This window comes from Tamandua tetradactyla, chromosome 5 (assembly GCF_023851605.1).
Source record: "Tamandua tetradactyla isolate mTamTet1 chromosome 5, mTamTet1.pri, whole genome shotgun sequence".
NCBI classification, from domain to species: Eukaryota; Metazoa; Chordata; class Mammalia; order Pilosa; family Myrmecophagidae; genus Tamandua; species Tamandua tetradactyla.
Genome location: NC_135331.1, coordinates 97,063,983 through 97,076,791, shown reverse-complemented (window position 1 = coordinate 97,076,791; position 12,809 = coordinate 97,063,983). Strand labels below are relative to the sequence as shown.

The following is a 12,809-nucleotide window of genomic DNA, read 5'->3' as shown; positions in this document are numbered from 1 at the left end:
GTATTTGTTTGTGCCCTTGATATAACTCTTCTAAGGTTCAGTTTTCAAATCTGTAAACTGGGGATAATAGAGAAAATTCTCAGAAGAGATTCCCTAGAGAATAAAGGATTAGAATATGATTGCGAGGAAAAATGAGTTTGGTTTTTATCAAACTGAGTTCAAAATGCTGCAGAAGTTAGATATGTAAATTTGGATTCATTGCTTTGAGACTAGAGTTTTTCTTCGATTATTGGAGGAAGCCATATTTTCTAATAATTGTTAGCACTTGTTAAATGTACCATCTAGGAACTAAACAATAGAGCTGTATCTCACAAAATTTTGTGAACACTATTCCCTCCTGTTCTTCTCATGTATCTTCTCACAGTGTTCTCCTAGCAGACCCCTCGTGTGGCAACTTCCCAGCCGAGACTGGCCCCTCTATTTCTACGTGTATGCCCTTTGGTGCCCACTAAACACCATTGGGCTCCTACCCATCTGCATCAACCCTTCAGTGGCTCCATGGTCTGTGGGATGAGAACGGCATTACTTAGCTGAAAAGTCACATCCGGCCCATCTGCTCCATTTTTCCTCATTCCTTTTTGACCGCTTCCAATCAAGTCACATCTTTCTGCCCCAGACTCTTTAATGAGTTCTTAATTCTCATTAGATCATTGGGTATCCATGACCTATCTAAAACCACAGTGAAGCATGATTACCAATTTCATGAGATGTGTTTCTATTTATGCTTCTATTCCAAAGGGCAATTTTCCAACTTGTTTATTATCTATAGAAATGTAAGTGTTTTAATTTCCCCAAGAATATGAAAAATGTTTCCCATTTCACACAAAATTGAAATCAAGTAGAAGGTCTTATTCAGCAAATAATCTTACAACTGGAAGGAGAGAGAAAAAAGCCCCTCATATATAAGCTAGAACCCACTGTCCAGTCTGTGCCCCACATCACTTCTGAACATACGCAAAAGTCAGATCTTATTCAGGCTCTCCAGGAATGGAAGGGATATGCAGATGCTTTTTGAATGTGCTATAAACAGCTTAAATAGTTTTACTTTATTGCTGCTTCTCTCAGTATCCTCCACACCAATGGCATCTACCTGATGCCCCCGTTCCATCCTACAATTCTCTATTTCCCATTCCCTACTCCCTTTTGAAATTCTACATACATTACTCCCCTTCCTATGGGCATACTTTTTCCTTCCTTGTTGTGCTCATATTCTCCTATTCTTAGCCTGGATTCCTGGATTTTTGTTTCCACCTACTCAGAACAGCTGGAGCACCCAGAAGCTCCATGTGCCTTTGCAAGGAAAAGGATTGAGTCCCCAGGAAAACATTAGTTTTCTCACTTATACTTTCTAATGAAAACTCCTTATGGAAGAATTTTTATGAATTCTCCATCTCACTATGGACGTATTTATAAAAAAGCCATTTGTTATAGATAGATTACTTGCAAATTACAAGCTTATCTTCATGTAATATATGCACAAGCTCATATAGAAAAAGATATGTACCTTGTTAATTATTTTACTTGATCATACACTGTGGATTTCTTGAGAACAAACATGTCACATAGCACACAATGCCAGGATTCTAATACAGTGTAAGTGCTGCTTGAGAAGTATTGTTGACCAATTTACAGATGGAGAACTCAGTGTTAAAATTTTAGGGAAACAATTTTGTCTTCTTTTGTATCCCTACGAAAAAGAAAACACAAAAAATAACCAGTTCAGATTTTATGCAAGATTCTGACCAAATACGTTTCTATAGACAATGAATTTTCGCACATTATTATATAAAACTCTTGTTGTTTCATTATATTTGCCTCTTTCATGGGTATCTGAAAATGATTATGTATTTAATGAATGTAAGGGTTTATTCTCAAGGACCAAAGAAAGAAATATCTGTCAGAACTGCTACAGTAAATGCATTTTTGTAATGTAAATAAGATAAAAATATATCCTTCACTTTTTAATACTGTATGCTAGACTTCAAACTGAAACATTTTCCAGAACTGGATTGTGTTCAGAAGGAGTCACATGTAATGTTTTCCATAACATGCATTTCTGTTATGTTTCTAGATTTAAGCTGCTTATTATCAATACTACAACAAAATGGTTTCTTCAGGACCTGGGAAATAATAAACAGTCTCAGAGAGCTCCTTGGCCTGGATTTGGTCCATGAGCTTATGGAATATGAAGTCGTTTAGTGTGCTTAAGATCCTGAGGATCCTTTCAAAAGAGACTGTTTGGATTATGTTCCCTATGATGTGCTTGCCTCTTGCAAAGTTTGGTTGGAAGTAGTTGGGATAAGACTGTGAACAAGTCTCTGGGAATCACAGAGCTGGGAGAACCTCAAGAGGTCCTCTTTCTTAGCCCCTTGATCCAAGAAGAAGAGTTTGTAAGTCATTGAAGGCAGGCAGCTACTGATCCTGTTTCTGTGAACCATCCAAGTGTGAACGTCCTGACTGTGCCAGAGTGACTGTGTTATAAGAAAGCACCCAAACATTCTGGTTTTCCTACCACATTTTTAAGCTTCTGAAATGTGGGCAATGGTGGGAGAGATATCCATTCTATTTCTTGAGTGGTTGGTGAGATGAAGGTATTTCCATGTCCACATCATTTATATATTTAAGGTTTGTGTTTTGGGTTTTTTGTTTGTTTGTCTGGTTGGATGGTTGATTGTAACAGAGTGTTACTCTCTTAACATTTGTCTGATCACTTTATTCAGGGGTTACAAAACTCAAATTCCATGGAGGGCAGGCCAATGAAATAAGTAAGTAAGCCAATGAGGGAATAGGGAGGGATTGGGTCTGAGCCTTAATTGGGGAGTACAAATCATGGAGGCTAAGGACAGTTAGAGTCAATGTTTAGCAAAAGACAATGCTGGCCAAACGAAATGTTCTTCTGCTGGCTGTATTTGGCCTGTGGGCCTCTGTTTTGAGTCCTTAATCCAAAAACCAATAGTCCTCTCTCTCCACGGACACTTAACAGAGGCTTTAAGTGTCCTTAAAGCCTGGGAATGATGATTCCCAGGTGTATATATAAATTACCATGTAGTCCACATTTGTAGTTTTATTCTTCTGACAAAAACAAATTTTGGATGTGTAGATTAATTGTTTCTAAACTAGATAGCCTTGATATTGCTTTCCAAACAATAGTTAATGATTTATGTTGATGAAGATTAGCCATGTAACCCACCTTATTTCTGTATCAAGATTTATAACATGATTATATCTCAATATATCATAGAAGTGAACCTGCAAAAGACCTTAAAATGGACTTACCAGGCGGGCCGCGGTGGCTCAGCAGGCAAAGTGCTTGCCTGCTATGCCGGAGGACCTCGGTTCGATTCCCGGCCCCAGCCCATGTAACAAAAAAAAACGGAAAAACAAAATACAATAAAACAAGAAAATGTTTAAAGATGTTTCCCTTTCTTCCTTCCTTCCTTCCTTCTATCCTTCCTTCCTTCTCTCTGTCTTTCCTTAGTAAAAAAAAAAAAAAAAAAAAAAAAAAATGGACTTACCAGAACTTTCTTTTAGAAAGGAAAACATCTATTACAGGATAACTAAAGTCAAATGCCTTCAAGCAGGACTGCCAGACTGCACAGCTCAAGAGGGCACCATTCAGTGTCTGCATGCGTGGCTGGACACTGTCTAACTCTGGGGGAGTGGTGACGTTCACCCTGCTACACTCTTCCTGTTGTTGTATGATGAGTAGCCCTGCCTTCAAATCTGTACAGGTAATGTACATTTGGGAAACAGCAGAATCTAAGACAATAAGGGAATATTGGGGTCAGTGGTAAAATGGAGAACACATGTCCCACATGAAAGCCTTTGAATTCAGACAAGTTTAAACAATCCTGTGGGCAAAAGTCACTGCCAGATTGAGACCCCTAGTCTAAACAAAGTAGAACATTTCTTGCATCTTCTTGAAAAATCCCATGGATAACAAAATGTAATCAATGACAAACTGCTTGATGAAAGTTCAGTCATTATTATCATGCATCATCATGGATTTAGCTAACATTTTGTTATTTCAAATTTGAATTTTGATTGTACGAAATCATGTTAATCTACTATGCCCATTATATGGTTCATATTAGCCTACTCTATTTTAATGTCTCTCAGATTGGCTTCTTACACTCTTTTCACAATCTCTCATCCTTATCATAATTATCATTTGTTAAATTCCATCTGTACTAAATGTTTTATATGCATATCTCATTTAATTTTCAAAAGGAAGTAAAGAATCAAGTACTGTCATCTCTGTTTTCTGGATGACAAATCCAAGGCTCTGATAAATAGTGACTTGTCTGACACGGAAGAGTTAATATGTAAAGAAGCCAGAATTTGAATTTAGTCCTGACAGTCTCCAAGGTTTCTTCTCTTCCCATTGCATCTTCCATACTCTGATCCTACCCTACTTAGTTAACCTTATTTTCTAACCCGTGAACACTGGGACTAGTGACCTCCCTAGGGGAACAAAGGGCAAGGGCAGAAATACAGTGAAGGCCACAGGGGCTGGAATGAGAAGAGCAATTGTGGAGTTGCCCTTAGTGAAGGAAGGTTTGAAGGGGTAAGAGATGTCTTTGAAGTCACTCTACAAACTTTGCATTAGTTACTGCTCTCTTGGTTGCATGTAACAGAATCCCTAATCAAAGATAAGAGACGATTTCTTGGCTCACATAACTGTTAGCCCAAACTGGGTCACCCCAAAGAATTAAAGGGAGTGCTGTAAAATTCAGAGCCTTTTCTCCTTGAATTGGGTTCCTGACACAACCAGACTCCTTCCTCATCTATCTGGGCTTTGCTTGGGCTTACTTCCTTATGTAGTCAGGCAGTGTGCAAGGCTCTGGCAGCCGGGTCAAAGTCTCTTACTTGACCTGCTTGAGGCATGTCTTCAGCCTTTTGGCACAGGAACTGTTGTATGTGGGGGTGGGGCATGGGACAAGGAGGGAAGGGTGATGGCGTAGCATGATTGGTAGGCCTTGGTCATGTGCGCCACACACTGGCCTGCTCCTCCTGAGCTTGTAGAAGGGTGTGGGAGGGGGAGTCCGATTACCAGAAGGCATACTAAAAAAGCTTATTGGGCAGAAACATAGGGTTCAAAGTCTACTATCTTCTCAGATTCCCTAGAAGTCTACTTTTTATCCTTACCTCTTCTCCTCTTCAGCTCAAGAAATAGTCTATTACAAAAAGCTTGCTTGCAGTTTTACCAGCTACATGCTCATTTGGCTTAACACATGAGAACATTATTTATATTTATAGCACAACTAAGTTAACTGTGGGTTGCTGTTGTTTTTGGTTCAAATTCCTCTTAAAAATTCAAGCTGCTGAATTATCCTCAAAAAGGTAGTTCTAAAGGTGAGACAGTTAAGAGTCACTTACAGTGTTCCTCTATAAAAAACAAACAGGGGTACCAAAACTTTGCTTGTGGCTGCTTAAGAGGAATTGTGTTCTAGGTGTGTTACATGGGACAGAAATGAACTGTTCTGAGTGTCAGAAACAAATGAAAATAAGTGAATTTTAACTATTCTCACTCTCAGAACTGTATGAAAGGCAAGGTAGGGTAACTATTTATTTAGGATAACTATATAAATGGGGGAACTGTATATTTATATATTTATATTGGAGGATTTATTTTGAGAATTCTGTTCCAAATTAGTCTTATTGACTTTAAGCAATGAGTTTTAGTCGAGTTAATCATAAATGCAGTATAACTTCTGTTACCATAAAAAAATTCTGCTTTTCGAGGGGTAAGGGGTATGGTACATATAGTTTTTTTTTCTCTATTATCATTTTATTTCTTTTTCTGTTGTCTTTTTATTTCTTTTTCTAAATCAATGCAAATGTACTAAGAAATGATGAATATGCAACTATGTGATGATATTAAGAATTACTGATTATATATGTAGAATGGAATGATTTCTAAATATTTTGTTTGTTAATTTTTTCTAATTAATAAAAAAAGTTTTAAAAAAAGTTCTGTTGGGCGGGCCGCGGTGGCTCAGCGGGCAAGAGTGCTTGCCTGCCGTGCCGGAGGACCCCGGTTCGATTCCCGGCCCCAGCCCATGTAAAAAACAAACAAACAAACAAAATATAATAAAACAAGAAAATGTTTAAAAATGTTTCCCTTTCTTCCTTCCTTCCTTCTCTGTCTTTCCTTCCTTTCCTCCCTCTCTCTTTAAAAAAAAAAAAAAAAAAAAAAAAAAAAAAAAGTTCTGCTTTTAGTATTGTTTCATTTGATTTATTTGTATTTTCTGAATGTTCTAATGAGCTTTGTAGGGAGAAGCAATTTTTTGAAAGTATGAAATGGTATTTTCCTGGGTTTCTTAAAAATTTTTAAGGCTAAACTGCATATTTTAAGGTTCCAACTCACTTGTCCCTCTTCTTTCAAAAAATGGGGGCAGCCCTACTCTGATTTTCTGATTCCAGAGGGGGGAGACTTTGGTTTGACAGGAAGCAGTTTAGAAGTACTTTAATATCACCAATTATACAATTCATGATCCTATAATTTTGTTGTTTTTTTCAACTCTGCTTGTCTTCTTTAAATTTGAGGGAATATAATATTATTTGTTTGATTCAGTGAACTAATTTATAGTCACAACAATAATTTTTGTTGATTAATTTGAGGAGATTCTTAAAGTCTTTTATTTGAGGTAAACAAAACAAAGTCTCATTTTTATGCAGATACTTCTAATCAATCTTCTATTTGGGGTCTAGTTAAACAAATACAAAGCAACAAAAATGAAAAGCTAATTTTAAATGATTTGTATCTTTTCTAGTATGTAAATGTGATGTGTATGGAATAGCAACTTCAGTTTACAATATATAAGGGTAGAAGCTTTATTTTTCTTTTATTCATGAAAATAGTAAAATGTAAAAAATGACAAAATAGCTTTATAATTTAAACTTCAAGAGAAAATACGTTTTGCAAAAGGAAGGAGAGGATTTCTAAACTGGAGGTTTCATCTGGTCATCTGGGTTTATAAAGCGTTCATTTATTTACATGTCAAGACTGTCTCTAGGTGAAATGGAATAAGCAATACCCTGCATTGTTGATTTTAGGGCATTAAGAAATATTTTATCACCAGAAATGTCCATCCTTATATTGGTTGCTGAAATTGATCATTAGCTTTTCATAACTTTGAATAATTACTAGTCCCACTTTCTGTCTTTTTTGTGTACTATTGCTGGGTGGTAAAACACATACAATTACTAACAACTTAGTGTAAGTGCCTCTTTGTTGTCTTATTTTTATAACAGCTTTATTGAGATATAATTCACCCTTTAAAAAGTATAAAATTTAGTGGTTTTGGTTATTCACAGAATTGTGCACACATCCATCACCATGTATTATCAGCCCCCAAAGAAGCCCTTGTACCCACTAGAAGTCACTCCCCATTTCCCTTCCTCCCAGCCCCTGGCAACCACTAATCTACTTTCTGACTCTAAAAAATTTATTATGCTAGACATTTCCTATAAATGGAACCATATAATACGTGGCCCTTTGGAACTGACTTCTTTCACTTAATGCTCAAGGTTTATTCATGTTGCAGCATCTATCTGTACTTCATTCTTTTTCATTGCCAAATAATATCCCATGGTATGGATATGATGCATTTTGTTTATGCATTCCTCATTTGATGGACATTTAGATTATTTCCACTTTTTGACTATTATGAATATAATGCTATGAACGTTTTTAATAAATTTTTTGTGTGAACATATATTCCAAATTCTGTTGGTCAATACCTAGGAATGGAATTTCTGTGTCATAACTCTCTCTTTACATTTTGAGGAACCATCCAAAGCAGTTTCACCATTTTACAATTCTACCAGCAATGCATGAGGCTTCCTACTTCTCCACATCCTTCTCCACACTTGTTATTGTCTATCTCTTTTATTTTAGCCCTTCTAGTGAGTGTTTAGTGGTATATCACTGTCCTTTTGATTTTCATTTCCCTAGTGATCTAATGATGCTGAGCATCTTTTCATGTCCTTATTGACTATTTGGAGATACGCCTATTTAGATCCTTTGCCCTATTTTTTAATTGGGCTGTTCATCTTTTTATTGTTGAGTTATGAGAGTTCTTTTTATATTATCGGTACAAGTTCTTTGTCAGACATATGACTTACAAACATTTTCATCCATTCTGTGGGTTGTCTTTTCACTCTCTTGATGATGTCATTTAAAATGCAAAATTTTTTAATTTTGATGAAATCCAATGTATCTGGGTTTTTTCCCTTTGGCTGCTTATTTTTTTGATGTCATATTTAAGAAACTGTTTGCCTAATCCAAAATCATGACGATTTCTTCCTATGTTTTCCTGCAAAACCTTTTTAATTTAACTATTACATTAGGTATATGATCCATTTTGTGTTAATTTTTGTATATGGTGTGAAATAGGAGTCCAGCTTCCTTCTTTTGCATGTGGCTATCCAATTGTCCAACCAGCATTTGTTGAAAAGAATATTCTTTCTTCCATTGAATGATCTTGGTTTCTTTGTCAAAAAGCAATTGAACATAAATGTCAAGGTCTATTTCTGGATTCTAAATTTTATTCTGTTGATCTGCATGACTAAACTTATGCCAGTATATAATTTTATATATAATTTTGCACTAATTTTGTTAAATTTATTCCTCAGTATTTTTTTCCTGTTTGGTCTTATTGTTAATAGAAGTGTTTTCTTAACTTCATTTTAAGGTTATTTGTTGTTAATGTATAGAAATATAATTGATTTTTGTATATCCATCTTGCACCCTGCAACTTTGCTGAACTCATTATAAGTTCTAATAGTTTTTATTGGATACCTTGGGATAGTCAACATATAAAATCATGTCATCTGTAAATGGAGATAGTTTTACATCTTCTTTTTCAATCTGGATGCCTTTTATTTTATTTTCTTGTTTAACTAAACTATCTGGTTTGCTAGGAGCAAATTATCTCAGTTTGTGTTTATTTGGGAATGTCTTAATTACTCCCTCATTTTGAAGGACAGTTTTTCCAGGTATAAAATTCTTGATTAACAGTCTCCTTCTTTCAGCACTTTGAATTGTGTCTTCTCTGGCCTCCATGGTTCCTGATGCAAAATCCATTGTTATTCTTAGTGATGATTTCCCTAGCCATGATAACTTACATCTCTTCTGCTCCTTTCAAAGTCCTCATTATTTTTCTCTTCAAACAGTTTTACCACAATGTAACTACATTTAGATACCTTTGAATTTGTACTACTTGAAGTTCATAAAACTTCTAGAATATATATATTTTTAAATAAAATTTGGGAAATATTTTGGCCATTGTTTCTTTTTAAATATCCCCCTCTCCTTTAGGGAGTTTCTATAAATGTATGTTAGTGTACTTGATGGTTTCCTTCAAGTCTCTGAGATTCTGTTCGTTTTTCTTCATTCTGTTTTCCTTCTGTCTCTCACGTTGAATAATTTCACTTGGCCTATCTTCAAGTTCACCCAATCATTCCTCTACCAGCTCAAATAATCTGCTGTAGTAAATTTTTTATCTCAGTTATTTTACTTTTCAAATCCAAAACTTCTATTTGTCTATTTTTATAATGTTTATTTTTTTATTGATAATTTCTATTTGGCAAGACATCTTTCTCATACTTTCATTTTATTCTTTAGGCATGATTTACTTTTATTCTTTGAACATATTTATAATAACTAATCGAAACTCTTTGTCTAGTAAGCCAATAGCTGGGCTTCATTAGGGACTATTTGTATTGACTACTTTCTTTCCTATGTATGAGCAATAATTTCTTGTTTCTTTGTCTCATAAATTTTTCATTGAAATCTAGGCATTTTAAATAGTATACTATGGCAACTCTGGAAATAAGATTCCCACCCCACCCCCACCCCTCCAGGGTTTATTGTTGTTGTTTTTGTTTGTTTGTTTGTTTAATGACTTTCCTGGACTAAATCTGTAAAATCTGTATTCTTTGTCATGTGTGGCATCTGAAAGCTCTGTTCAGTTAGCTTAGTGATAATGATTAGACACAGACTTCCTTATATTCACTGATCTAAGCAGTCAATTTTTAATGAGGGGTTCTACATATATATTGGGGGTCACTTTCATTGCTGTGGCAGTTTATCACAGTGCCTTAGCCTTCACTTCCTGCTTGTGCAGAGCCTTCAAGTAAGCTAGACATAAGATTAGGGCCTCCTCAGGTCTTTCCTGGGCACAGTCCTATACAAGCATGTGACCTTCTAGAGTCCCAGGAATACGTAAGAGCTTTTCAGAGCCTCCCTATAGACATTTCATTCTGCAGATTTTTCTTTTAAGTTTTTGGTAGCCTCAGTTTATAAATATTCATAGGCTATATCTAATCATAATAAAAATGCTAATTTGTGCTTTGTAGTCTATGCTTTCTAAGGCAGGGAATGCCTAATGCATTTTAGAACATTTTCTATTAAAAATGAATAAATTGTTTAAGTTTGGATAATTAAAGTTATAGACTTCATTTACTGGAGCATTTTTGGCCAAGGAATATCACATAGCCAATTGATGCTGCTAATGGGGTTATATCGTTGGTGACAGATTCTGCTGAGGGAAAAATTCTGCTATCATTCAGCTAAATTCATCATGGTAGTTCCAACATTGTACACACTGAGAATGTCAACAGTTACTCACCTCTCAAAAATGAAATTTGAACTACACACTAATAAAATCTTTATGATCATTTCCTGTACTAAGTTGTTTACATTTGTAAACAATGTTAAAAACAGTGCAAAAGATGCATTACTTTGTTATTGAAGATAATGTTAGAAGTTTAGTAACTGTGTTAGGTGCTGAGGACTTAGATGACTGCTGCATAATAAGATCTAAACAAAACCTATGTTTTTAGAGGGCATATTGATGATGGATAATGCAGGCATGAAAGCATAAAGAAACATAGAGAGAACTATGGGATGGTATCTTGGCAGAAGTATTGAAGCAAGAATCCCAGTGTGCAAGGTGAGGGGTGATTCTCATCTACCAAAAAGCCATTTACAATATGGGTATCATTAGCTGACATTATCATAGCTGGTCTGATGAAAACATCTTAGAGATCAAGGAGCTACTTGTGACAAAAAAAGAAAGCAAAGCTGTAATAGTTTGCTGTTTCTTGCAGCACAGATAAAAGAAAAATGTTTTTTGAAAAATGCACTTTTGAAAATCTGCATTATGTCATGCACATTGTTAGAAGTCTATATTAAAGGTGGCAGTCTACAAAGGTTGAGAAGATTCAGACTTCTCACAACCACCATCAAATCAAGGCTCTGCTACAGGGCTGAAGAGCACATATGGACCAGCATATTAAATACAAGCCATTTAATACAAATGCAATTAGCCATTTTGATATTAAAGGTATGACATTTCTCTATTGCAGTGTCCTGGCAGGTTATAATGGCACCATTTTTGCATATGGGCAAACAGGCAGCGGTAAGACATTCACCATCACTGGTGGGGCAGAGCGTTACAGCGACAGAGGCATTATCCCAAGGACACTGTCTTACATTTTTGAGCAGTTACAAAAGGTATGAAACAGAATTCATTTTATATTTGATATATTCAGCAGAAATTTACTGTGGACAAAAAAATTTATTGTGTCATTTTACTATATTGTATCTAAAAGAAGAAGTATATTATTGTGCAATATCTCTGGCCTTTATCTTTAAGGAAAGTTTGGGATTTCGCTGAAGAAGTGAAGATGGAGAAGGTGCTTCTCATTAAAGAGCTGCTATTTCAGCAAAGGCTCAAGGGGTGTTCTTCTGATACACTCGTTGAGGTTAAAAGAGCAGATTACACCTTTTACCTCCTAGTAACTTATATTCTTCATTAAGAAACCAATGGATATCCTTTTGCCAAAATGGATCTTTTTCTTTAGCTACTAAAGCACCAAATAGGATAATATGATTGTTCCCTTTCACACTTTTACTAGACACTGAGAGGAATGTACCTGAATAAAAATTCTATTGCAATTAATATTATAAACAGGAATTCTATAGCTATAATATATGCATCATTTATTGCTGTGTCCAAGTACCTGTTGCTTTTTCAGCATTTAATACAACATATACTAGAACTAACAAGATAGGTAGTCTTATCCCCATTTTATAATTGGGAAAATTGAATCTCAGGTTAAATTTCTTTCTTTGGGCTCACATCTTATAAGTAACTGATTTGGAGTTCCTTAATCTGAATTTGTCTGCTGCCAAACCTTGTGCTTTTTACCACTATATATACTGCCTCCCTATATCAGACTGACTTTATTTTGTTGGTTGTATTTAAACAAATTATCTGCAACTAGTCACTTAACTTCAATGGGTTTCAGTTTTCCCCTCTGCAGAAATGGGATTGAATTTTACTAGACGATCTCCAACATCCCTATTCTAATTTCAACAGTTCCTTGGTTGTATTAATCCTACACAACGAAGTCCTAACTAGGTCACTGTAACAGTCGCTCCAGAAGTGCTCAACTATGTGCTGTTTGCATTTTGAGTCAAAAAGATGAGAAGAAATTGTTGAGATCTGCATACTTTTAATTTCCATCCATAAAGTGGCAATTACCCATTAGTTCAGCTCATTTCTCCCTAGCTCAAAACATGCCAAACCTACAGGCCAGAGAATTTGAAGAGAGAGTTAAATATAGTGGTAAGTTGGATCCAAAGCCCTTCTTTCCATTTACTCATTTATTTCAGAGATTACCTGTTTTGTTTTGTTCCAAGGTTCCACAAGCTGGGGATATAATTTCTAATAGTTTTTATTGTTGTGGCCCAGTGTGGAAGCCTGCTGTCTTCGAAAGATCATTGAAATTTGTGC

The 12,809-nt window shown here is 35.5% G+C and overlaps 1 protein-coding gene across 6 annotated transcripts in view; it reads left to right on the top strand.

Annotated features, from left to right (window-relative positions):
• The window catches only part of KIF6 (kinesin family member 6), a 454,503-nt gene that overhangs the window by 110,877 nt on the left and 330,817 nt on the right, over window positions 1-12,809 (top strand). For 5 of the 6 annotated variants that reach the window (XM_077161705.1, XM_077161701.1, XM_077161702.1 and 2 more), the window contains one exon: window positions 11,377-11,524. In XM_077161705.1, the coding sequence (XP_077017820.1) occupies window positions 11,377-11,524 (148 nt within the window). Of the gene's footprint in view, window positions 1-11,376; window positions 11,525-11,666; window positions 11,776-12,809 lie in introns of all 6 variants that reach the window. The other variant, XM_077161703.1, reaches the window with a different exon arrangement.